The 26,427-nt window shown below is 37.4% G+C and overlaps 4 protein-coding genes across 4 annotated transcripts; 2 read left to right on the top strand and 2 right to left on the bottom strand.

Moving 5' to 3' along the window:
* Positions 1-650: 650 nt before the first annotated feature.
* Positions 651-16,451, top strand: LOC141829591 (protein ACCUMULATION AND REPLICATION OF CHLOROPLASTS 3, chloroplastic). The gene is made up of 16 exons (XM_074717103.1): positions 651-928; positions 1,065-1,114; positions 2,800-2,861; positions 4,795-4,929; positions 6,162-6,210; positions 8,277-8,389; positions 8,468-8,539; positions 8,617-8,727; positions 9,214-9,395; positions 9,933-10,187; positions 10,269-10,351; positions 10,469-10,863; positions 11,961-12,065; positions 12,198-12,335; positions 15,378-15,544; positions 16,141-16,451. The coding sequence occupies exons 1-16, from the start codon at positions 651-653 to the stop codon at positions 16,208-16,210; spliced, it is 2,265 nt and encodes a 754-aa protein (XP_074573204.1). The 3' UTR covers positions 16,211-16,451.
* Positions 16,452-18,511: 2,060 nt separating this feature from the next.
* On the top strand, positions 18,512-19,185 carry LOC141829002 (putative E3 ubiquitin-protein ligase ATL44). The gene has a single exon (XM_074716406.1). The coding sequence runs from the start codon at positions 18,512-18,514 to the stop codon at positions 19,055-19,057; it is 546 nt and encodes a 181-aa protein (XP_074572507.1). The 3' UTR covers positions 19,058-19,185.
* Positions 19,186-20,456: 1,271 nt separating this feature from the next.
* Positions 20,457-21,936, bottom strand: LOC141829003 (DNA-binding protein MNB1B-like). Its single transcript, XM_074716407.1, has 8 exons — positions 21,773-21,936; positions 21,625-21,682; positions 21,413-21,523; positions 21,276-21,333; positions 21,137-21,181; positions 20,985-21,065; positions 20,777-20,902; positions 20,457-20,682 (listed from the first exon to the last, which is right to left on the bottom strand). The coding sequence occupies exons 2-8, from the start codon at positions 21,672-21,674 to the stop codon at positions 20,662-20,664; spliced, it is 492 nt and encodes a 163-aa protein (XP_074572508.1). The 5' UTR covers positions 21,675-21,682; positions 21,773-21,936; the 3' UTR covers positions 20,457-20,661.
* A 1,229-nt stretch (positions 21,937-23,165) lies between these two features.
* LOC141829001 (uncharacterized) lies at positions 23,166-25,048 on the bottom strand. Its single transcript, XM_074716405.1, has 6 exons — positions 24,773-25,048; positions 24,640-24,688; positions 24,417-24,543; positions 24,273-24,343; positions 24,090-24,162; positions 23,166-23,439 (listed from the first exon to the last, which is right to left on the bottom strand). The coding sequence occupies exons 1-6, from the start codon at positions 24,942-24,944 to the stop codon at positions 23,305-23,307; spliced, it is 627 nt and encodes a 208-aa protein (XP_074572506.1). The 5' UTR covers positions 24,945-25,048; the 3' UTR covers positions 23,166-23,304.
* Between the last annotated feature and the right edge of the window lie 1,379 nt (positions 25,049-26,427).

Raw genomic sequence — 26,427 nt, 5'->3', positions numbered from 1 at the left:
TTATGACGGGACAGGTCAACCCATAACGGGCCGATCATATGGCGGGGCCGACCCACCAATTGGGCGAGTTGTGAAATCTCCAATCCAACCCAACTTAAGACGGGCCGCGGGTTAGGCGGGCCTGTTAAAAAATAAAAAAATATTAAAAATTTTAAATTCTAAATCTAATTTGAATGGATGAAGTTGAAATTTTTTAATTTGAATTATAATTTTTAAGCTTCAATTGTAATTTAAATGGATTAAACCCACTAATTCAGAGTTTTCTATTTTAATTTTAAAATTTAAAATAAATAAATAAACTTTCTCAACTCGCGGATCAATCCAAGCCCGCCGTGGGCCAACCCACGCGGGTCGCAGGCCTAGACGGGCGAACCCATCTAAATCCATCTTAAAATGTGTTAATAAAATTTCAACTAAATCCGTCTAAATTACTTGACGGAGTAGACCAACCCGGCGAGCCTAATCCAAATTGACGGCTTTATTTACAACGTAAAGTTGATTTGTATATTAGAAAATATGATAATTCAGGGTGCAAAGTAAAATTATGGCAGAGTTTCGAGGATACAAGACGAACCGAGCAGACGAGGATATCGAATGTCTCCTCGTTCGACGGACAGACCAGATCTCTATCTCGCTGGAGAGTGGAGTCCATGGAGGCTCTCGCTCGGAGAAGCTCGTTATCCATTTCCGTTGAGTCTCTTTGTAGGCCCGGCTCTCGGTACGGTGTCGGTGCTCGCCGCGACTTCCCCGGCGCGCGGCGAAGGAAACCCTCCTTGCGACTCCGGGTGGAAGCAGAGACGACCTCGGGCGGCGGGCGCTTTGACCGGAGTGAGCCGGTTGAGGTCATAGGGATTGGCAGTAGGAAGGACGCGCTCATCGAATTCTGCTTGAATTCGCCCTCGTTCTCCGAGTCTCGCCTTAGGTTCTGGTAAGCGGCCAGAAATGCTTCTCGCTCTCTTTGTTCCTTTTTCTTGTACCAAGTTTTTTCGTAATTCTAATGCAATGTAGGCTAGAATTGGCGGTTAAACAGAAAGTTCAGTCCTCACTTATATATATTGTTGTAGGACTATACAAACGAGAGGTTCTCTTAAGCTCCAGAGGTGCCGTGGAACAGGTTTCATAGCATCATTTTCTTTTAACTGCCATCTGTTTTGGAAACTTTCTAAATCACTTCGTTGCGCCTTCATAATCCTAATTGATAGTTAACTTTTCAGCATTTTCAAATGAACTTAGATTTTTCAACAAAGTAGTGGATCTACATAATGTTGTACATTGATAATTAAATCTTTGTATAAAATAGGCAAGCAAATAAATTTGTTCTACTCAAAGTTAACATATATAATGTTTTCTTGGTTACAGATATTTTAGAAGTGATACTTACTGGTAATCAATACTATTTATTTATTTATACTAACTTGATTGATCTTGGTTGCCTTTCGAAGTTAGACTGACTTAATCAGCAATTGGTTCTTTTTAGAACTCGAGCATTTCTGTCACCTGATACCAATGTTGAGGAATAACAAAGAAGAGGGGGAGTGAACAACCGATGAGAAAAGAGAGGCGAAGAAGAATTAGAGAGAAAGGAAAATTTAATCATAATAACATGCCAAAATAATATTACACATGCCTATATATAGGCATTGCAGTAAAAATAAAGTTGGAAAAAATGGAATTAGTGGGTAACATTGGGACCTCTCACATAAAGACTACTAATCTACCCATTACTATTAAATGAGAATAAAAATTGGTTGGGTGTAAATGAATAAACTGGTCCATTCATAAAAGCAGGAACTTTTGGGATAAATGGTTAGTCAATCAAATATAACATTATATTAGTGCCTTGACTGGTAAGTGACTATCATCGACCTTATCTCATTGTGATGTGGAGAAGAGTATTGAGATTACTTAGTCTTATAGCAAGTGAAACCAGTGGAGGGAATTAGTAATTGGTTAGGTTGGCAAATGCAGCTTCAATTCTGCGAGAGGTGACAATCATCCATGGTGTTGCTGAAGGCTGCAGGTGGTTTACCACTAGGGAAATACATGGGAAAAGAGTGGCATATCTGGTGGTGATTTATTGGTTTTAGGTGCATAGGAAGAGGCTAGGTGGAAGATCTGATAGGTGGTGAAGTAGAGCTGTGAATAGGTTGTGGTTTAGCAGCTTTGAGACCGACCAGTACCTGACATGACCAAACTCGCATACCAAACTGACACAAAACAAGGAAGATGATGACAGAATAGAAAGAAAGAGAATTAAAGAAGAATTTTTTTTAATCATGGAAAGATACCATATAACTATTGTAGATGAGAGTATAAAAAGAATTGCAAATATATAAAAGAGAGGCAAAAGAGGTCATCTTGGATCACTTTAAACTTCTTTCCTGTTTGGTGGAGTTGGGCTGTCCATGGTGATCCAATAGATAAGAAGGATAAAGAAAAAAATAAACATCTTGTAAGCATGTTGTTTTATCAATTGAATAGCGCTTTGTCTAGACCAAAATGCCTGTAGCTATGTGAATTAGTCAAATATTAATCTGTTCCCAAACACAAACTATTTTGTACACTGTACACCTATTATCAATATGTTTAGTGGAACATATGTTGCCCTCACAGTTCAATTTAACTTCTATTATGGTCTTCATATGCACTGTAATTATGATTTGAATGTGCAAAATGTCGTTGATTTTTAAAATTGACTTTGATGGTTTTGTTTTTTAGCACAATTAGTCTTCAGCATTACATATAACTATCTGATTGGTTCTATTTGGGAAACTAATAAAGTAATTTACTTGATGACAGATATGCTTCAAAAAAAATTGGAATTTCCGCTATCACATCCATGCCCTCCAGCTATTATTCTTGTTTGTACACTTCTTATCTTTTGACCTTCAATATTTTCTTTTAGTGTTTTCTAGCATATGACGATGATATTATTACTTGACTTGCTTGAAAAGTGAGTGGTAGCATATGACAATGATTGTATTGCTAGGACAGATAATTGAAAATAAAATGTAGCCTTAATTTTATCCTAGAGGTAGGGAATGAGAGGGAATAGAAGGGAAAGGGGAGTGAGAGGAGGTGAAAAGAAGAGGGAAGAATGTTGGTTAGTTGAGCAAAGGGAAGGGGAAGAGGAAAGAGATGGCATAAATCAAATGACAAGTTTACCCATTGTCTTCCTCGTGGGATCTACAACCTCCTCGATGCGAGTTTGATGTCTCCTGCACCATCTCTTGCATTGCTGAGCTCTTCATCATGAACCAACGCCGGCATCATGCTTGCTTTCATCATCAACCTCCTCAACACTAATCAACGCTCCTACCCATACTGTTACCCTCTTTAGTGACAATTGATTCCCTCACAATGGAGGTTTTCCTTGGCATCATCAAATCCCTTGCCTGCATTGCCAACCTGCTCAGTGCCCACTAATTCCTATGCCCTTGCTCACACCATCAACCTCCTCAGCCCAACTTCAGTGTTGACATTGCCACCTGCACCTGCACAAGCAACTTCCTTAGTGCCCACCAATGCCGGATTTTAGACCTTGACCATGAGGTTTTGGGATCAAAGCAGTCATTTTCTATTTTCTTTCATTGAAGCTAGTCACTTTTGCTCGATTTTGGGTGGAAGTGCTTGGGCCAAAATAGCTTCTGTGGAAGCAGACTGAACCCTTCATCATGGTTTCTTTGCAAGCAATCGGAGGAGAGGAAGCTGAATTCTGTCCCACTTTCTCTTGCACCCTTTGGCAGAAATCCTTTTCTTCAGCTAGTGTAAACAGAACTTTAGTGACTGTCTAATTATATGAGTACAATTAATTAGGTTAAAGTATTCTTTAAGAAAGAAACCTTTGCTTGTAACATAAACAAAAGAGGTCTAAATTAGGATTGAATGACCTGGTGTTATAGATGATGTTACGTAGCTATGGTATCCACATGGCCAATCTTAATAGTTGGGAGTTTTGGTTTACTGTGGTTGTTTGTTTTTCTTATCACTTTTGGTTCAAATGCAAAATATGGTTACTTGGAACATTCTGACATGTGAAACATGAAAATGCTTCTTGGATTGGAACTGAAGCACTTCACAGTTACTATTCTCTTATTTTAATTGTCTACACAATTCATGGAATTGGACTTTGTTCAGGGGCATGTCCAAGCCCCAGAAAATTTACTGCCCAAAACAGGTTGGCTGAGCACCACTTAGTTTACATACTTCAATCTGAATACATGGAAATTCTAGTTTAGGCCTTTATGTTGTATAAAAATCCCCCCATCAGAGATTAATCATCACCGAGACTAAGCATCATTGTTCTAGTGCTGTACATAGCTTCATGCCATGATAATGTGCCACTTTCTTCCCTACACTGTATAAGCTTCTCATGACTAATTTAGGCTACTAAAATTTTCTTCAATATCTCTTCAGGTATTGTAACATGTGTGTCAATTCTGTGTGTGGTTTGTCCCCAATCTTAGGAATTACTATGGTTATCTCATGCACAGTCTATGCATGCATATTGGCATGTCAAACTGTACCAACACATAATGCCAGTCTCTAGTCAAGTACTCAAATGTACTACCCACAGACTGGCAAAACTTCCTACATTGACTGCTAAACCTCAAAGTTTACATTGTTCATTTATGTACATCAGTCTAAGCAGTAAATGGTAGTGTGCTGCACATGAAATGATAGGTTAATAATATTTGATTAACAACAGAGTGAATTTTGATGTCAGTATCATATATTTATTGAATATCAAATTTTATTCATGGATAACTATGTGTTTTATGCCCCTCTTTTTAGGTAGCAAGTTCAGGTCATGATCTAGATCATGTTACAGCTTTAGAACTTTTAGATGCTGTTAAGTCTGCTGGTGGTCTAGCTGTTGCAATTTTATTAAAGCCATTTATGTTCGAGGGACAAAGACGGCTGAAGGAGGTATTGTTTATTTGCTTGTTTTGAACATTGACATTATATTCCTGTAAGCTGTATATAAAGAAGAAGATTGCATTACAAACATTCTGGAGGGTTATCCTGCAATTGCTTAATGAATGATAATCTGCGAAGTGGAAATTGTACACAAGAAAGCAATCATGTGTTTGCATTGGAAGTTCTTGTTCAGCACAAGATATATTAGCCTGATCCTGACACTTGCTTTGCTACTGGATCAAGAAAGCAATCATGTGTTTGCATTGAAAGTTCTTGTTCAGCCCAAGATATATTAGTCTGATCCTGACACTTGCTTTGCTACTGGATCTAGTTACTGGTCGTCCTGGAATGGAATGCTGAGCCTGGAAGCTATCTTCCTTTCTGAAATGGGAAGAACTATCAGATTCGGTGGCCTTCCTCCTTGGCACCTATGCTGTCAGTTGTGCCTCATCGAGAAAGAAGAGAACACAATCTTCCAATTAGATACCGTGACGATAGAAGTTTTGGGAAACTAAAACGCATATCCATTCCATTTCATTACTGCTCAACATATACATGGATTGACTGCATTTGTTGACGGCATTGGCCATGCACATCATTACCATTACATGACCAATAAGAACAATAACTCTTAACTGACAGCCATCATCCAACCATCTTGTATTTATTCAATACTTTTATCCTTGTGCTGCACTACTCAATGTTCCCTTGCTTTTTCTGCCACATTCATGAATCCATTGGTATAGCTAGGGTGCTACATTTGCAGTGGCAGACAAGTCCGGTGGACATGTCAGCTACTGCCATTTCAGATCCTTGAAGTTGAGTAGTTTCCCATATTTCATCTGAGAAGGAATAGTGTTTGTCTCATGAAATGGGTTGTGTGCCTTTATAACATGTGGCAATAAGTTTAAGGTTGTTCTTGCTATTAACCATAGCTATGTCAGTTTATTATCAACCTTTTTTATGGAAACTATTGTTGTTTTTTCATTGCCTAATTGAAAACAAGAAGTCATTCAGCTACTTGGATTTTTTTTCCCCTACAAATAGTTCTGATTAGTGTATTTCACTAGTCAACCTGAGAACCAAAATCCTCACTAGATGTTTGGTATTGCGCACGATAATGTTAAAAACACCTGATGATTCTCAAAACAATTTTAAGAACTCACCAATTTCTACTTTAGCTGGTTTCTGGAAGTTATTGAATTCCAATGGAAGTTGAAAGTATCTGGATCAATCTGCAGGTAGAATCTCTGGAACGTAAACTGAAAGCTTGCTCACACTTTTATATTGGTAAGTTGGTTTTTTTTTTTTTTTTTTTTTTTTGCTAGCTCTAGAATGTTATCTCATTAACATTTAAACCTTATAATATAATCTTCTATTTATCAATTTAGCTTTATTCCATATCATGTTTTATATCCACTCAAATTGATGAAATTTACTTGTGTTTTGACATTAAACTAACCTAATCTCTTTGAATCTAGTATACATGAATTCAGAATTGTTTTTATTATATTTTGCATATTGGTAAATGCATCATAGATCAATTAGAGTTAAACCTGTCCACTTTTTACCTTCAGTATTACTGACTGATATTTTCATTCAAGGGCATCTCGATATTTTTGTATAGAAACCAATGTGCTAACCAACTTTGTTGTTATTGAGATCCTACTAGGTGCATAGAATCAGAGTGTAGGATCAGAAGATCCTACAATTTAACATATTACTTTCCAGAAAATAATACTTTTCCAAAACATACTAGACCTTTAAAATTTATTGTAGCATTAATTTTCAGTATCTGATATTATGATTAGCATTTCAAACACACATCAATCTAATATCTAATGCATAATTAAGATTATTCATTTTGTAAATATATGACCCATCAATATAATTGTTAAGACACTGCACTCGAATTAGAAGGTCAAAAGATTTCTTATCACCATCTTGAAACCTTGTTTGTCCCAATTATTTGAGTTTGGATACATGAATCTTAACCCTCCATTGAGCTCTATATAAGACAATAACACTGCTAATATTCTTCCTTAAGACACCAGCAATTACGATCCTGGTGGACCGTGTATTTGTGGGCAAAGAGCTTGTGAGATAGATGTTAAGTTTATAGAATTTCAGAAATTCAGTGGATGCTAGAGGTATCTGGATTTGATGGAAAGATCAGGTTAGTCTACATAGAAGAGTCACAATCACCATTCATTTTTGCCAGAATTGAACATGATGGCAGAGATTGGTGGCTTTTGGGGTATATGGATGTCCTAGATTGAGAAATAGATCAGAGTTATGGGATCGCCTGTGAAAGATTTCAGGTTGGATTTCTGCTCTATGGGTTGCTATCACCTCTGCTCCTTGGGTCGCTATTGTTGATTTGATTGATATCAGAATTCAGAAGTCCTGAGGAGCATCAAGGGGGTGAGCACTCAATCATCAAAGATATTTAGCTTTTAACAAACTTCTAGAGGACTATGGCCTTCTGGAGTTATCTACACATGGTCCAAGGATCACTTGGAGGGTAGTAGATTGAGAACAAGGAAGTTTGTTTCAAAGGTTGGATTGAGCAGTGGCTAATTCAGATTGGAGCAGTTTTTGAGGAAGCTTTTGTTAGATTCTTCCTTGAGTCACATCTGATCATCATCCGCTGCTGCTATGGACACCCACTAACACAGGAATATCTAGAAGTGCATGATCATTTCTATTCTTAGCATGTTAACAGTATCATAAGCCCTTCTGGATACTGCTAAAGGAGAATAGGAGTTTACAAGATATCTCCGATCAAACCTACAAAATTTGAAGGATTCTCTTTTGAAATGGTTGTGGTGGTCTTTGGAAATATTTCTTTCAGTGAAAGCCACATATTATTGCACACTTAAATGGAATTTAAAAGGCTTTGAATTTCTGGAATGATAACCATTGTGCATGTGAACTAGAACAGTTTTCTATTCTTTATCTGATTACTTGCAGTTTTTTCTATCTCTCAACTTGCAGTGGTTGAAGCGGAGGTCTAGTACTAAGTGACACAGTATGATGACCACTTTTTTGTCGTAGTATCATTATTCTTGAGCCTTTATTGAAACAGGATTGTTAAAAATAGATTAACTACCTTTTGGCTTTTGACAATGGTGAAGAATTCAAATGTTTTTAATTCTTTTATCTTGGTAGTCAATCATAGATCATACTGAAATTTAGTTTTATTTTTATCCATATGATTGTTCACTGAGTTTAGATTCGAAGTATCCTGCAATGAATCTGGCGTTTCTTAGCATCACAGCCATTGGGCATGTGTAATTAGAACAGTTTTCTATATCTGACCACTTGCAGTATTTTCTCTATCTCTCAACTTGCAGTGGTTGAAGCGGATACTTTACTGAAAAGAGAAGTAGAAACTCTAGCTGAAGCTATGGAAACTGCAAATAGTGCTGTCTTCTTCGCCCTGTGGACAATATCTGTTATAATATCTGTAAGTTTGCTTCCAGTTGATCACCATCTTGAGCTCTGGCAACTTTTGCTGATCATTTTGCTCATTTCTAATTGTCAGGAGAGTTTTCCCAAGTATCAGAGTTCAACAAATTTGCAAATGAGAGAAGTTAAATCAATGGAAGTAGTAAAAGTAGGGCATCATTCATTTACAATATATTTTCATAATTTGTTTTCCACCCCTTATCTATGTGTAGCACTTGTGAACAGATTTTACGCAGAAATGGTGAAGCTAAATCTGGTTTTGGAGCTGGTTATGATATTGAATCATCAATTAAACAGGCCATCTTCCATTGTCCTTTTCTTTCTGGTGGTATAAAGGTACTGAACTTACTTGAATGGCTTTGATCATTTGTGTATTGCATTTGAATCATTAGTCTCTTTACAGATTTCTCTCTGCTCTTTCTGGTTGTTTCATTTGAATCATTAGTCTCTTTACAAATTTTCTCTCTGCTCTTTCTGGTTGTTTTCATTTGAGTGTTACTGAAAATAATACCACTGCACAATTGTTTTTTTAACATTTTCCAAAAAAAATTAGGCAGGACTACATCATGTTTAGATGTTATGGTTTGGCTTGTGAGTGCCACAATTGGAATGCCATCTGCTGCAATCGTATGTCATAATACTCATGTTAAATTCTGACACTAAATGTAAGGAGAAGACAAATGAATTATCACATGTAGCTGTTTCCAATTTGATTCATGAGTCTACAACTCGATGCAAATGTAATCCAATAGTTTATCCTATATCAGATTGATTATGTGATAGAACTTAAATATTGCCTTTATGGTTATTGTGGATGAACAGGACTTGAATGGCCTAGTTATTGTTACCTTTTCAAGTGCTTCTTATTTGGATCAAAGTGATCTGCACTCTGCCATTGTTATGTTCCGTCAAATTTCTGAGTGCAAAAGTGAAATCGTTGTTTCCAGAGTTCAAGAACCTCAACTGGAGTCAAATTTAGTCATAACCACTCTTCTGATCGTGGGGTATGGATAATGGGAAGTGAACTTTTTCTACTTATCTATGTACGCAGTGGTTTATGTATGCCAGATATTATTCATTTATTCGATTTATGCCTCTAACACTAGAGTTTATCCTGGATATATTGTATTAGCTTCAATCTCAGATATTGTCTTTCATAATTATCAACATACTAAGACACATGACTAGCCAAAGGAACCAAATCCATGCCTATCGTTGACAATTTCAACAGTTGTTTTCTTAATAGGTATGAAGAACCTATTTTGTTAGAAGACCTTGTAAGTATCTGTAACAGGCTATTATAGTCCCATATTTAGAAGTTTGGATCAATTGGATAGATCTATATGTTTAGGCGAACAACTTGATTTAGGTTAAGCAGTTTGGCTAAGGTTTCAAGGCCTAACAAGCTAATGCATCAGTTCTCTACTCAGGCTATGACTTGTCAATGTCTTTTTAGTATATATTGTTTTGTTTTTCTTCAGTAGGGCCTGTTTGTGGCAATGTCTCTCTGAAATGTTTACTTTTCTTTATTTTGTCATCAGTAATCAGAAAATTTCTTCTCCTAAGAGGGGAGTATTGATGAGTTTAGCTCTTCGTTTTCGATTCTTGTCCTCCCTCGTGGGCCGTGGGAGTTTCTTTGAATCTAAAGAAGACATGACAGTTTGTGCTTCAAAATCCACATCTGATGCATCCAACCCATCAGAGAACTGGGAGATCTCAAATTTTGAATCGGCTAGTAGTGCTGTTGATTATCATAATCAAAGCACTCAAGAAATAGAAAATGCATTATCTGGAGAGTATGTAGAACTTCAAATTTATGTATTTTGGCTGTATTGGAGAATGTTGTAATTTATTTGGGCTTTGTTGCTTTGTTGCAGAGAATCAAGAGTCCTACATAAAGCTAAATCATCAGATTGCAGTACTGATCTTCTGCAGAAACATAATTATGAAACAGAACATGGTATGCCAAATTCAAAAGTGCCTTCTCCTGTCAAACCCTAAATTGATTTTGAATCTATTTGTTTACATTTTTTAGGCAAGCCCACTAATTGAACTGCATTTTTTTTGTTCGATATAGATGCAAATATTCAGAATGAACCACCTAACAGTTTGAGTAATGACCCTGGATTCCATATTGCACAGTTGTGGGCTAAAGAGCGTACTTCTTTACATTTAAATGATAAAGCAAATGAAACAGAAATCTTGAGTCTTCCAATTGGTATAAAAACCTCCGAGTCGTGCTCTGGTTATTCAATGAATGTTGATCCGAGCTTTTTTGAAAAATTCGACGATAATGATAATGCCAAAGAATCCACAAGTGGACAAGCTATTGCTTCTGGAAATGTACTAACAGAAGCAGGTGTGGAGGTTGTACTAGAAATCTATAATTCCGCATTGGCATTAATAAAAGGCAGAAATCTGAATGGATCTCCAAATGGTGGGCTGCTTTCTTCCCGTGCTGCTTCTATGCTGGTAATTTCTAATTTTCTTTGACAGCCTAGAATGATTTGATAAAAAAATAACAGCAACCAAGTTGTGACTAAGCACGCACACTGGCATCTATTTATCAACATGTTTGTGATACATAAAGGTAGTTCTTTTAGACCCACAGTGAAAGGTGATATCTATCTGATAACCATCAAGTGAGCATGCTATTGTATCTCTATTACCAATGTTGTCCCATAAGAAACTTAAAAATATTTCATGCTTATGATTCTTTTCTTTTTTGCAAATATCTGACATTGAAAGGTTCTTTTAGGTTCATTTGATTGGAGCATAAATGAAGAAAATGAAGTAATTCATGATCCAGTGCAAGATAATAACCTCTTTGGCACAAATAGAAGAATCATTTAACCATCAACGAGATAGCCAAGACAGATGAAGGCAAAAAAAATTAATTCTTATTCGGTTGCGACAGGATGTTCCGTTGGCCATGTCCTTTTGACCTGAATAAGGCTAGGGTCTTCCGATCAGCATATAATCCAGTAGGAACAAAATTGTGGTTATGAAATAAATCTTTGTAAGCCCAATTTAATATCAATTGACTAAGACTCAAAATTAGAGGGGAGAACTATATCCTAAGATCTAGTCATACATCATCCTAGCAGAGACCTGATACATGGGTAATTCTGGTTAAGTTACTAGACTTTAAGACTGACCTTGAAGACCTTATACAGCAGCAATTTATAAATAGTTCATGAACCTTACTCTATATAGAGATGGTTCTATTGGAGATTGAGAAGATGCACCCCCTCCCATGTCACCCATAAACCAAGTGATGGGGAGGCACTTGAGTTGACTGAAGTATGTTTCACAATTAATTAAATTGGCTGAAATCTATGTACCTTAATGATTTTAAAATTGATTCCCATTGGTAGATGGCATTTGGTGAGTTGCTATAGAGCATGGCTTCTATTGGATATGCTATTCTTGAATCGAATGGATTATATGCACCTCATCAAAAGAAAATAAATAGTCTTGGCAAGGAGATCAATATCTTGTTCACTTGGTTGAAGGAAGTATATCTCATAGCTGCATTCTAAATGTTTCAATATTTGCCACTTTTGCAGGAAGCTGAAAGAGAATCACAGAAGAGTTGGACACCTGTCCTGGAAATACAATATAAAGGGGGAAACTATAAAGGACGATGCCAGGGAGGTTTACCTGAAGGAAAGGTATACTTCTATATCAGAATATAAAATTTAAAATTTAGTGAACATAGAGCATACCATGCCCTATATGAAATGGAGTTCCTGTTTTGTTTTGCTGAACACCAATTAGATTTTTAACTTGTCAACTTTATCTAGGGTCGGCTAATGTTCAAGGATGGATGCTTTTATGATGGCATGTGGCGCAATGGAAAGAGATGTGGTCTTGGTTCATTTTACTTCAGTAATGGTGATGTGTACCAAGGATCATGGAGAGATGATCTTATGCATGGGAAGGTAACTTTTGACTTAGCTCTATATACAGTCCTGTACTATACTATTTTGTGCCACCTAGTTTCAATAATAATGGCAATAAATCATCAATGGTGTAGTAAGGGGTATACAAGTTGCCTACATAGCAATAATCAATACCAGTTAGGCCAGAGAATAGATGGTTCAGCTTGTATTTTATCGACAAGTCAATGAATTGATGTTTTTTTTTTTTTGCAAATGTCATGAATCCTTCATTCTCCAACTGTTCATACTATGTAGTTGCTAACAGGTTGTTTAGCTATCATATAAGGTTTCTGCTCCATAGTCCTTTATAAAATAATTTGTACACTATACCACACTGCTATGTAAAATAAGAATATAGTAATATTCATTCATATTAATGTAGAATAGGAGTTTCCACTGGTGGATAATATTATCTTCCTCCTTTTAGAGAAATACTGTCTGTTTGCCCTACTTTTCTTTGGTGACTTGATTTGTTCTATAACAATGTATTAAACAGTTTTCTTAATGAAATTTAAATGTCTCCTAGTGCATGTGAAAAACAAGCTGAATAATTAGAATGTTTTGGCGGAATAAAAATCCATCTTAGTTGCAATTTTGCTTTGTGAAGATCAAGGTTTATGGTTTCGATTTGTGTTGAGACTTTGATGCCTGCAAGGAATGGATTGTTTTTGCAGACCAGAATACCATGTGTCAATATGAGTTGGTATCAGTTGGCACCAATCAAGCTGACCCTGGGATAAAGGCTTGATTGTTGTTGTATTAGTTGTCACCAATCAGGAGGAGGAAGCGAAGAGGACGGAAGGAAGAAGGAAAACTGAGAAAGAAGAAGAGGAATAAAACTTTGAGGAAGAAGATTCATGGTGGTTCTTCTAGAATACGAGCAAGATGCAATTAATGAATTTGAGGAAGAAGTGGATACCATGGCTCGTTGCATGTTCCATATCAGTGCCTTGATTTCAAAGTGGTAACACCACCAGTATTTTGAATGGTTCCGTATCATCCATTTTGGGCAAATACAGTGTGGTATATAAGACTATGACGAAGATACCAAGTTGTGTCCTCATTCAGCTCTTCCTGGTAGCATTACTTGTAATGGTCTTAGTATCATGAACACCCAACAACTTGACATTCAACTGTCACTTTTCCTCTTTCAAGAAACATGTGGAACTAGAGGACCAAACAGGAGAAACTAAGGTCCATTATCCAGGCTTGGGTTTGGCAAACTTGGGATGAGAGAAATGTGGGAGTAGTGGTCATGTCTACCTGGCTTTTTATTAGCATGTATTGCTGACTGAGATCTTGGGAACTGAGGTTCCCCTCTCTCCTCCCAAACTTCCTTGAGCCATGGAATTAAGAGGTCTCATGGCACATCTCTACTTGGATTCTATAACTCCTTAGCTCTTCAGTTCTGTTCCATAGTTCACCCACATGTTGTAATTTGCTTGTCCGATAGGATCTTGTTGAAAGTGATTCTGTTTTTTTTTTTTTTTTTGCTGATCTTTTCCTATATGACTTTTTTTCCTTTTTGTTTCAAGAATCGCATGCTCAAATTGTGCCATCATCAATCGTCATGATGGATCTCTAACATGGAGTTGAAGGCCACGTGTATGCTTGCTTGGTACTCTATTGTTCCTGGTTCTCTCTGAGCCATTGGAACTGATAGCCAATTTTTGTTGAACATGAAATCCAGATCTGATCATTTTGTTGTTAAAATGTCGATTGTGAAATAAATATACAGTCAATGCTATAGGTATATAAGACTTAAACCATGTGAAGTAATTACACATTCATGTGCCAGCTACTTGACTATGTTACAAAAACACTAGATAATGTTCGCAACACATCCTCAAACAGGTCAAAATACAAAGATAATACACACGCATAATAAAAGTACTATCACATTATGGATCTTTAGAACAAACAAACAGAAACTGTAATAAAATATATACAACAAGCTATCAATAGTGCAAGATAATAGATACGCAACAAACTGCAGGAAAAACCAAAAACATCATGCAAAACATTAATCTCAAATGTAGTGGTTCTTAGTGTTGGTAGCAATGGTATGCTTAGAAACTCATCTCACACTAAGATCAAGGTGAGTTCATTAGTAGTAAGCATGGGTAGGAGAGCCTCTCAAGAGTCTAAAAATAATAAAAGGTAAGAGAGACAATGCAAGATATTGCAATCTCTATCATGCAACATAACATGAACTAAAGTTTGATATCTTGAGTCATGTTGGAGATTTGGTCTTTGACTAAAATGGTATGGTTTTTGGTATCGTGCTTGAGTGTCAATGCATGATACTGGTGGCAAACTAGAGGTGGATGGATAAAGGAGATGAAAAAGAAGAACAATTAGAGAATACAACTATATACTTGAGGGCTAGGGGCTAGGTTTGAAATTATCATTTCATGGCGAAGTTTTGATCCTTGGATGTACTTGTGCTCTTTTAATCCTCTTTTACTTAATTTTCTATTTTTAATAAAGCTATGCCAATTAATAACTATATTACAAAAGTTACATATTACAAATTTTATGTGAGAAGATTACAAAATATGCGTTCAGTTTTGGAAAATCACCCTTTCGTCCTAAAAGGTTAGGTATTACTGATTTTATGGCTTTTAGGGGAACTCATGGGTAAGGGAGAAAATGCATGAGTCAAACATAAGGGAACTGGAGAGAGAATTAAAAAAGAAATGGTTAGCGAAGAGGATATTCTTTATTTGATTGCTGATTGCTAAAATAGCCACCAATACTTTGAAGTTAACCTGAAGATGGGGCCTCTTACTTACAAAGACAAGGAACATGATGCATCTTCATCTTCAAATTCGACTTGGCTAAATTGTTTTATACTGAATACTAATGCATATACTAAACTAAAACTAGCTACTGTAGTTTAGTGAAAAGTGTAGTAACCTAAATCTGATATTTCCCTTTTTATTAATCTAGTAACCTACTTAGTATTTTCTGTAACCAGTACACTTAAACTAATATATAGATTTCCCCCTTCTTGATGAAATATTTTATGCATTTGTGCAGGGTTGGTTCTATTTTTGTACTGGAGATCGCTGGTTCGCAAACTTTTGGAAAGGAAAGGCCAATGGTGAAGGGAGATTTTACTCCAAAAGTGGTAGTATATATTTTGGTAACTTCAAAAATGGTTGGCGAGATGGACATAGCCTGTACATAGATAGAGGCGGATCAAGGTACTTGTAAGCTCTTATTGATTAGGTTTGGCATTTGCATCTAATTTTGAATTAAAACAGATCTAGTTTTATTTATTTGACCTGTTGTCATTTTCATATGCAACTTCAGTTGCAGACTTGCAGTTCCATTTGGTGACCTGCGAACAAATAACTCTTTAAGTGCTATTTAAAAAGGAAAATTACATGTCATTAGTAGAAATGTCAAGTGTCCACTTGAGGTGGCAGCATCCAACACAGTTTTGATGGAGGTAGATGAAGTGTTTAAGTGCATATGAACCGGTTTGAGAATCTTAGGGGGATATTCACCTCTACGAGATACATGCAAAGATGCAACTGCAGTTCATGTTAAATCATTTTCTCCAAGTCAAAGAAACACCTCGTTTCATAAACTTTTTGTTTACTTTTCTGGCCTCATGGTTTTGAGAATCTTAGGGGGATATTCACCTCTACCAGATACTTGCAAAGATGCAACTGCAGTTCATGTTAAATCATTTTCTCCAAGTCAAGAAACACCTCGTTTCATAAACTTTTTGTTACACTTTTCTGGCCTCGCGGGTTTCTTAGCTAATTTTTGTATGGTGTTTGCCCCTCCATAGGTGGACTGAGGTATGGGAAGAAGGTACCCTTGTTAGCAGGTCTCAGCTGGATGATGCAGCTTCTGGCTGATGCATTTACAAATCTAGCAGACTAGTTCGGATGCTAACATTTTGATATACAGCGAGCAGTTTTTGTACAGAATCTAAGTTTGCAATTCTTGATTGCTAGAAATGGAAAGTGTAAATTGTGTAGTAGGGAACAGAATTAGGACTTCACCATCAAAGAATGGATAGCTAGTCATTTGCTCAATTGCAATTGATGTTTTGTTTGTCACTGTTGTATCTTTTGATCGATGAACTTATGCTGTTCAGGAATCTCTTGTTTGCATTTGATGATAGTAATTATAGCAACCATCGGCTTCATTTTTTTATTTTTATTTTTTTAAAAAGAAGGGTATTTTTGATATTAAATACATGCATTCTGTTAATAATTTTTTTAAATGAGAAAAAATATATTTTGATTGTTTGAATGCGATAAATTTATTTGTGTTTGGTGCTATTAAATTAGTTTATGCTATGAAATTATATACTATGTCCTATAAAATATATTATTTCTTTATCAAATAAACTAGTTGTGCTTGAACCTCTCCTAATGCAGTTTTGTGCTTTATTTATTTATTTTATTAAAGAACCCCCATTAATTTTAATTAATTGCTAGGATTTATTTATTTTTTAATAATTTCGATGTCTGATTTTTACTCCAAAACAAAAGATGTAATCCATCATTCTAGTAGTTCTATTTGATCAGTCTTACAATCATTTGTGAAGAAATTAATTGGAAAGTTATAGTTAGCCACGATAGGAAAAAATATTCTCTCGATATTGTTGAGATTCGACTTCAATAAGTTTGTCCTATCATAACTAATTCAATTATGTCTCGAAAATAAATGTCTAATTCTTATGATTCAATTACTTGTGAAGATGGGACAATCTAACCTCACATATAATTTCTTATGGAAAGTCAATGTCTTAACTTTTTTATTTTATTTAAAAAATATCTATAATAGATCATAATTAAAGATTTAAATTATAAATATTTAAATAAATATTTATTAAATATTTCACCCTTGCACCTTACACGTAAAAGCAATTGCTTAGATTTGTTTGAATCTTGTTCCACTGAACTGCACCATAATCCTTATCCAGTTTGGTCCTCGGAATTGGGCACAACCATCTCCTCGTGATAGAAAAAGATGTGCACTACACGAGGATTTTTAAAATTAATAAATCTATTAATTTTTTTTCTCTATCTAAATAATAAACCGATTAATATTTATAAGTCGACTAAACTGATTTTTCATACTCTTCGCTTTACTAGAAAATTTATTGAATTTTTTTTTATTTTCTAATTATTATTATTATATAATAAATTCTTCTTCGGATTTAGTATCGACGGAAACTAAATCTAGAGAACTGATATACTGCACGACATCCCATCCGTGACCCGTGCGCACCATCCGACCCACATCCACTGCCACCGCTCTCGTTTCACCGTCTGTCCACCTCCGGTCGCCGGACCGGGCCCGATCGACGCGTCACTCACCGGCGCGTCGACCGGCGTCGGTCCGGCGGCCACCGGTGGCCGGACGACGGCGAATTTGGCCGGAATCCGCCGCTCTCCCACCCACGCCCACTGTCGCCGCGATTTCATCACCGTCCGGCCATCTCCGCCCGCCGGATTGGATCCGATCGACGCGCCACTCGCCGGCGCGTCGACCGACGTCGGTCCGGCGGCTGGAGATGGCCGGACGGCGGCGAATTTGGCCAGAATCCGAGACCACAGTGACTGGCACGGATTTCGACCAAATCGCGGCCGGAATCCGGCCAAATTTCGGCCGGAGACCGATCGGGGAAGGACCGACGACGGAATTCGCCGCCGTCCGGCCATCTCCGGCCGCCGGACCGACGCCGGTCGACGCGCCGGCGAGTGGCGCGTCGATCGGACACGGTCCGGCGGCCGGAGATGGCCGGACGGCGATGAAATCGCGGCGACAGTGGGCATGGGTGGGAGAAGTCGCAGATGCGAGTCGCGTAGGCACGGTGTGCAGTATATCATTTTTAACTAAATCTAAATCTAAAAGGAAGTGGCAAAAGAGACTGCCAATTAGCTAAAAAGTGCCCTTCGGTTGGTCATATCTGTGGACCTTTTAGTTTCGGATTTGCACCGATGATGAAGCATGTTCTATTTTTAGTGGAGAGTTGACTTGATAGAGATCAGCCGCACCGAAGTCAAGATTCTTAAGTGGAGGAGTCAACGCGCTTAGCACGTGTAAACCGAGAATTTTATTTTTCATTACGAGTACCGCAGCAATCGGTCGTATAATTTTGCCACTATAAAAGCGGCGCTTCCGTTGTCCCGATACACGACACGATGCGGTCACCGGCGAGGTTCCTCCTCTTCTCGGCGGAGCCATCGAGCGCCGCCGTCCCCTTCGACGCCGACGTCGTCGTCATCCTCGCGGTCCTCCTCTGCGCCGCCCTGAGCTTCGTCGGCCTCGCCCTTTTCGCGCGCTGCTCCAGCCTCCGCCCCGCCGGCGGAGGCACAGCTGCCGGCGCCGCAGCCGCGGCAGCCGTCCCTCCTCCCAACAAGGGCGTCAAGAAGAAGGCCCTCCTCGCGCTCCCCACGCTCGCCTTCGACTCCTCTGTCTCCGCCGGGGGCGGCGGCGCCCGGCTGGTCGACTGCGCCATATGCCTCGCGGAGTTCGCCGACGGCGAGATCGTCCGCGTCCTGCCGCAGTGCGGCCACGGGTTCCACCGCGACTGCGTCGACGTTTGGCTGCGGTCCCGCGCGTCCTGCCCCTCCTGCCGCCGGAGCTTGGCCGTCTCCGCCCCGCCGCTGTGCGAGCACTGCAGCAAGAGCTCCGGCGCCGTCGCCGTCGAACACGACGGCGGAGGATCCAGTGCGTTCTCGCCCTGAAACCCAAAACCGAGTCATGAAACGAAGAAGACGCTCACCAACTGTTTGTTGTTATGTTTCTTTCACATTTCTCGATCACTAACTCCACGTTGAAAAGAAATTTTGTGCTCGACCTATTTCAATAGAAAGGTCAAAGATTAAGTGTAGTAATTATAATTTCTTCGATTTATTTTTTTATATATGATTAAAAAAATTATATGAGACCGTTGGAATGATAAATTTCACCTTTTACTATATCAAAAATAATGCATTACAGAAAAAGGTAGCAGGAAACGTAGCATGATACACATGGCATTCCACGTGTATCATGCCACGTGGAGTTTTTAATTCCTTTCCTGCTATGCGCGCTCTTCATTTTCGAGTAGTGATACATTTTCCGCCTCTATGCCAAATCCTTTTTCCTCCTCCCCGAAACCTTTTCCCTCCTCCCCGAAACCCTACCTTCCCCTCTTCCCCGAAACACTACTCTTACTATATAAGTATAGTAATATCAAAATATAATCTATATTTAAAGTAAGTCATCTTCCATTTAAATCATTTCTTAATACAAGTAATTTAATAATTTTTGTGATTACTTCAATAGTAATCAAAGAATAATATGATTTTAGTTTTGGAAATTTCATTTAGCTTATGAGTATTATATGTAAGACAAAAAAAATATATTAAAAATAGTATTTTATCTTAATCTTCATCTTACTATAATATAAAGAAAATTTATTTCACTTTAATCAAAATTATCACTATTATATCAAAATAATAATGTATCAAAACACACCCTATAAATATTAGTTTGTTTTTGTCTTTTTCTTTTCTAAACATATTTTAAATAACACATTATCTTATCAAAACAAGAAGAAGAAAAGCATACTAGTGTTTATGAAGTTTTTACAACAAATTATAAAACACTATAAACTTTAGAATCTCAATTTGCAATTGTAGAGGGATCCACAAGAGTTTGATGCAACAAATTCATCGAGTTCGAATCACACCTACACCGACATAGTTAGGTTAACTCAAGCCAACTCGAGTTAGCTCCGCTCTCAAGCGTGCACATCGATGAACTCAGCCACAATAGGCAAAAAGGTGCCTACATTAGTATCCAATTGTCTCTAATAGATCATCAAGGAGAGTCCAATACATTGGGTCATATGAAGTCTACTGTACTTGGATAGAGCCAAATCTATTGTGTTCATAATGTATGATAGAATTCCACCAATTATAGTAACTACATAAGAACAAGAACTGTTTTGACACAATCAGGTTAGGAAATCTAGCAAATTTGCCTTGTTTGAGACAATCATCATCAACCACTCAAGTAAATCAGAAATATGACAGACCTCTCTGCACTGCTTTTTCTGTAAAGAACTGAAAGTACTGTTTTAATCACAGATCACTGCACTTAGAACAAGATGAATTGGAACTAGATCAGATCGAGTTAGACAAAAGTTAAGTACATTGTGATGATAGTGCAGACTTTTACCATTAGAGAAGACAATGAAAAGTTGATAATTTTTACGATTTCTTCGGGTCCAAATAGAAACTACAACAAGAGGGGAAACAGCGGAAAGGAAAAGAGATAATCTTGAGCTGCAGATGCAATTCCCTCATTCATCATCCTCTTCATCCTGTTCATCGTTCAACAATGTTTAATTTATAGAAAAATAATGTGGAAAATAGTGAAAATGAAATTGTATGTGTAATGGTTGTTGGATTCCAGACCTCTTCTTCTTCATCATCCTCTTCGTCGTCATTCACCTCGGATTTAGACTTGTCGGATTCCTCGCCGTCTTCTTCTTCTTCTTCTTCTGCGGCAGCCGCACGACTTCCTCCTCCTCCACCACCAGACTATGAACCAGATGAAGGTGAAGGATTAGGTGATTCGATACTGGAGTTGTTCGTCGGAAAGTGGTGAGTTTGTGATCGGTACCTGGCCCTTGTTGTAGGCAGCCATGATTTTGGTGTAATCGGCTTTGAGCTTTGCTGCCTTGGCTACGTATGGAGCTTTCTCCTGCAAAGGAAGGATTTGGAAAAGGGTGTTCGATTGAATTAGGAAATCATGCGTTGCTATTGATTACTTACTTCTTCCGTCAAAGATTTCCACTTGTCTCCTCCAGCTTTAGCAACCTGTTCGGATCGAATTAATGCGTTTATCATGATTGTAAAAAAAAACAGTTTTGGAGTAGGAAGATCTGTGGGGGAAAGGAAGAGGAAATCTAACCGCTGCGACCGACTTGTTATTAGGGTTCTTTTCCTTGAAGGTCTTCCGAAATTCTTCCCTGCCGAGCTAATCGACTGACCAACGACGTACAAAGAAGAGTAAAGCAAATCGAGGAGCCGAGAAGAGAGGGATCTCACATGAAGACGAAGAAGGCACTCTGAGGCCTCTTGGGCGTGTTGGGATCCTTGCCGGCTTTGGACTTCCTCGGTTTCTTCGCCGCCCGTTCCGGTCCCTTCTTCACCGAAAGCCTTTAGAGAGAAGAAAAACAAGCGTCAAATCCCCCCAAAATCGAACTTTTTCAACGCCGATCGATCTACCAAGAACATTAAAAGGCGAAACGGAATCTCACTTGGTGTCAGCCTTCTTGGGAGCGTCGGTCTTCGATTTTCCCCTCTTCATGGCGAGATCTGCAGCAAAGACGATCAGATCCGTCCAGAAACAGAAAAAAAAAACACACACACACAAATCACAGAAATCATGAGGAATCGAAACTTTACCTTAAGATTAGGCTTCTACGGCGTGGGAGGAGAGGAGGAGGAGCGATCGATCGATGGGAGGCGGAGGCGAAAGCGAAGGGGATAAGAAGAGGAGGCGAGGAGAAGAGAAGAAGAGGCGAAAACTTGGAATCCGACGGCTCGAGATCGGGCCGGGGAAACGAGGGCGAAGAGGAAGGGTTTGGGCCAGAGATTTTGTTCTTCGACACGTCATCGATCCGTGGGATCGTCGGTGATTGGCTACAAGCTTGTGACGTTTCCCACCTCCTCCTGATTCTCCGGATTCGCTGCACCAATCGAGATTCGCGATATTTGAAATAGCCAATCGGAAAGCTGCTTTGGAGGAGCCGTGTGATCCTCAAAATGACCACTGGATTTTTCGGATTTACGATAACACCCTCGAGTTTTAATTTTTTTTATTATTTTTATCAAAGTCGTGGTTTCTTATTTTTAATCTATTATAAATGATTTTAGATTGTAAAAATTTATTAAATTCTATATATTATAATAAAAAAATAAGAAATGATTTTATAATTATATTTTATATAAATCAATAAATAAATATATTTATAAATTGTTGATGAATCTTGTTTATAAATATATTTTATAATTTTATAATTATATTTTATATCAAACTAATCAAACAGAATAAATAGAATTTTTTATAAAACTCAAATAGAAATGGATAAAGCTGTCAATTTAAATTGAGTCCATCGAATTAGCCTGCTCCGCCAAATAATTTAGACGAGTTAAATTAAAATTTTATCAATCCATTTTAAGATGAATTCAAATAAATTGACCCAACTAAACTTGCGACTCATGTAGATTAGCTCACGATGGACTTGGATTAATTCACAAATTGAGAAAATTTATTTATTTTTTTAATTTTAAAATTAAAATAAAAAATTGAATGGATTAATAGACTTAATTCATCTAAATCACAATTCAAATTTAAAAATTTAAATTTGATCAATTTAAATTGTAATCTAAACTTAAAATTTTTAATATTTTTTATTTTTTTACAGAAAAATTTATCGTCAATTTTATAATGAATCCAATTAACCTACCTAATCCACAACTCATGGTTAAAGATTTTCCAATTCACCAAATTGATCAGTCCGTTCCATCCTGTCATATGACGGATTTTTAATAGATTGACTCGTCCCATCATAAGATGATCTGTTTGACAAGTCTAATTATATTCAATGAAATAAGGGGCATTATTCAAATACTGACTTAATTCATTTGAACATATAATTCAATGAAATCAAGTAACGTTCACCAAACTCATTATTACTCCTGCGCACTCAAAATGCAGTTCGAGTTGAATGAACGAGGATCCAGTAAAAGGACAACCTAAATATTTTAAAACTTGAAATGGACAAACAGGTTGCCAACTATCATAACTTGAATCCCAGGAAAATTCTGATACATGGATGCCCTTTGTGTATTGAAACTGGAAAGCTGAGAATTCAACAGATCTTACATTTTCATCAAAAGATGTATTTACTATCTGCCTCTGCAAATGAAGTTCCTCATGGAATTTCAATGTCCTCTAAGACGAGGCCTCTCAGCTTCTTGTAATCTTCATGGCTCAATAGGGAATCCTTGATCTTAAGCCAATCTGTTGGCTTGGGCATCATTATGGCTACATATCCTTCTCTGTCAGCCTGCAATAGCATGTACAAAAATTGATACTGCTGAAAAATTATCCTATTACTCAGAAGCTTTTAGCTACAATATGTGCATAATTTTACTACAAAATGTGTTCTTCCTCTCCTTAATTTGACATTTATAAGTAATAAGTTTAACTTACTACTTCCTTCAACAACCCAAATCAGACTTTTTTTCAATATCTCATCTAACTTGTTATGGGCATTTATATTTTCTTCTTCTTCTGATAATCAGGGAACTAGACAACCATCTCCAATCCTCTTTGCAAGCGTACTAGTTTTTTGTATGCCATTTCCCTAAGCTGTTAAAAGTTTCTAACTAACAGTCAAACGGCGGTCTCCTCGACAATTGACACAGCATTCTGAACTCCCTTCTCCAATTTTAAGCACATTGTTCTGGTTGTGAATATATTGGAGGGCTATTCATGGCAACACAACTGTAAACAACCTTCTACAATTTGATCATTTTGAATTAGTAGAAGAATTGCTCTCAACAATTGCAAATCAGTTATACACCACAATCCACATAATTGTCTAGCAAATTAGTAATATCAACCTCTATGCATATTCCCAAATGAATATTGGCTAACAATACAGAAAATTAGGACAACATTTTGTAAAGGATGATCAGAAGTTTTCGGTCTCACCGATGAGTTAAGCAGATCAGGCTGCTTAAGCAGCCTGTCATTAACCTCTAAGAGGGAACCTTTAACACAGCACCTGCATGTCTCAATCCTCAACCATCAAAATCATATGTTTGCTGACCACCAAACCAGAAAACTGAAGATAAGGAATCAAAGAACTAAAAATTAAAGGGGAAAAAATCAGACCTGACAATAAACTCTTTTCCATTTGCACAAACTTTACACAATGCAGTATTTGTTTCAAAATGCTGTGCGTTCTGCATCATTAAGAAAGAAATTCACTCATCCATGAGCTTAGCAAACGCATGTCCTGATTTAAGGTGTACTTACTCGCTTGCGCTTTCCGGTGACCTTCATCTCGCTTCGATCAGATTTCCCCACATTGAAATCTACAGACGTGACTCCACCTTCCTCCCTCAACGCGACGTGGGTCGGGGCCAAACCCACGACGCACAATCTTATCATAGCAACGAGGAAAGGAAAACATGAAGTTATGGTTCCTCACAGAATCATAAAGAAAAAAAGATCGGATTTTGATTCAGGTTGAACGTACCCATTGGCGTGGCGATATACATACTGATCATGCCCTGGCTTGAGGAAATCTGGATAAGAATTTTCATAATTTGAGAGCAATCCTTCGATTTCCTCACACTATTGATTAAGTTCGTCGGGCCTTAAAGGAGTACCTACGGCATAGTAGCGAACGAAGTTGAATTCCACGGCGGAAGGAGGAGCTTCTGGCAGGTTGTTTGCATCAGGGAGGAGAAGAGACATGAGCTCTTCGTCTTCCACTCCCGTTGTCGCTTCGACGGATTGCTCCCTAGCTAGGGTTCCGCCCTCGTCTTCACTTCTCTCCATTGGTGGCGCAGTATGCGGTGATTCGGAAGCAAGGGGAGATTTTTAATGGGTCGAGCATCGCTGATCTAACGGTATGTATTGGATCTTCTGAAAGATTAGGATAGATCTAACGATTTGTATTGGATCTTCTGAAGAATTTAGGATAGATCCATCATCCACCTGCCAACGGACAAAATCATTTCCTAAAACCCTACCTTTTCTCGAGCTCGAGAAATTATAGTTAGTCACAATGGAGAAAGATGTTATCTCGATTTCGTTAAGATTCGGATTCTTATTCTCTTCTATAAATTTGTTCTATCGTAATCAACTCAATTATGTCTTAGAGACATAGGGTCTATAATCACGATCGATCCTACGATGGTTACAAGGAAGTAAATCGAGACGATTTTCTTATCCATTTCAACAAATCTATTTTTGTACTAACCAACTCAATCTTATTATGAGGGCATAGGATCTATGCTCAATTCCAACTCCAGAGGGATTGTAACTTTAATACATAGCTTAAAAACTATTTGCAAAAATGATTAAGATTATAATAGTAAAATTAATTTGCTCTTTGCTAAGCTTGTCTTGTATGTTATATATTTGATTCAACAAATAGCTTATTATTAGAACTATTTTGCTTGTACATTACACTATACTATATGATATATTTAAAAACTATTTACAAGCTTTATTAAAAAATAAACATATTTCAAGTAGGATTGAGCATTTAGTTAAAATTTAATCGAACTGAATTGAATTAATTAAAATTGAACACATCGAATTTTTTAAAACTAATCAAACTGATAAAATTTTTAAATAAAATTTAAATAAATCAAATCAATAAAATATCATTAATTTTGTTAAAAATCGAATTAAACAAAATTTTTAAATATTATATAAGATTTATTGATTAATTAGGGATTTATAAATTCACTTACTTAGAAATTTATTGATTATTTTTTATTTTAATTTATTTGATTTAATCAAATAAGAAATTTTAAAATAGAAATTGAATTGAATTAATTGATATAATTGATTTTTTTTAAAAAATAACATTTGATTGATTTGATTGGTTTGTTTAATTTAACTGAACTTTTGTTCACCTCAAATTTCAAAAGTTGATGTTATGAATCGGTATAACTTAGTCCAGAAGGTCAAGATCTAGTCTCGATTCAATGACACATCAAATAGAAAACATGATTTTACTGAACCCTAACTTGGTAGGCGGCTCAAGTCGGGCTCCAATACCTCCCTCGGCATTTGACTTAGCTTAGGATCTCACACCCAACCTCTGTCTGGTTCAACATCTAACTTTGAGCTCCAAGTCCAAGTCACTCTCTCGAAGTCTCCTCCCCGCCGCATAAGTCCTCGGCCTCAAGGCCCGTCTCAATCAACCTCGACTCGGACTCCCTCTGTTGATCATCCATTGACCATGCTCCGCCTCCTCAGTACCATACACCACACTCAACCAATTCCACTTTGTGTTGTCCCTCATTTA

This window comes from Curcuma longa, chromosome 5 (genome assembly GCF_044706935.1).
Source record: "Curcuma longa cultivar G26 ecotype Majalengka, Jawa Barat chromosome 5, ITB_CL_G26_1.1, whole genome shotgun sequence".
Classification (NCBI taxonomy): domain Eukaryota; kingdom Viridiplantae; phylum Streptophyta; class Magnoliopsida; order Zingiberales; family Zingiberaceae; genus Curcuma; species Curcuma longa.
The sequence above is the reverse complement of the archived record's forward strand: the minus strand, read 5'-3'. Positions and strand labels throughout refer to the sequence as shown.

What these genes read in the sequence shown, in the direction of transcription:
- LOC141829591 (XM_074717103.1), top strand. Translation starts at nt 651, where the DNA reads ATGGAGGCTCTCGCTCGGAGAAGCTCGTTATCCATTTCCGTTGAGTCT. An exon ending in TTGCTCACACTTTTATATTG is followed by an intron (nt 6,211 to 8,276) that starts GTAAGTTGGTTT and finishes CTCAACTTGCAG; the next exon opens with TGGTTGAAGCGGATACTTTA. An exon ending in GAAAATGCATTATCTGGAGA is followed by an intron (nt 10,188 to 10,268) that starts GTATGTAGAACT and finishes GCTTTGTTGCAG; the next exon opens with AGAATCAAGAGTCCTACATA.
- LOC141829002 (XM_074716406.1), top strand. Translation starts at nt 18,512, where the DNA reads ATGCGGTCACCGGCGAGGTTCCTCCTCTTCTCGGCGGAGCCATCGAGC.
- LOC141829003 (XM_074716407.1), bottom strand. Translation starts at nt 21,674, where the DNA reads ATGAAGAGGGGAAAATCGAAGACCGACGCTCCCAAGAAGGCTGACACC. An exon ending in AGTGCCTTCTTCGTCTTCAT is followed by an intron (nt 21,334 to 21,412) that starts GTGAGATCCCTC and finishes TTAGCTCGGCAG; the next exon opens with GGAAGAATTTCGGAAGACCT. An exon ending in GGAAATCTTTGACGGAAGAA is followed by an intron (nt 21,066 to 21,136) that starts GTAAGTAATCAA and finishes CTTCCTTTGCAG; the next exon opens with GAGAAAGCTCCATACGTAGC.
- LOC141829001 (XM_074716405.1), bottom strand. Translation starts at nt 24,944, where the DNA reads ATGGAGAGAAGTGAAGACGAGGGCGGAACCCTAGCTAGGGAGCAATCC. An exon ending in GTATATCGCCACGCCAATGG is followed by an intron (nt 24,544 to 24,639) that starts GTACGTTCAACC and finishes TGCTATGATAAG; the next exon opens with ATTGTGCGTCGTGGGTTTGG. An exon ending in CTGATCTGCTTAACTCATCG is followed by an intron (nt 23,440 to 24,089) that starts GTGAGACCGAAA and finishes ATGCTATTGCAG; the next exon opens with GCTGACAGAGAAGGATATGT.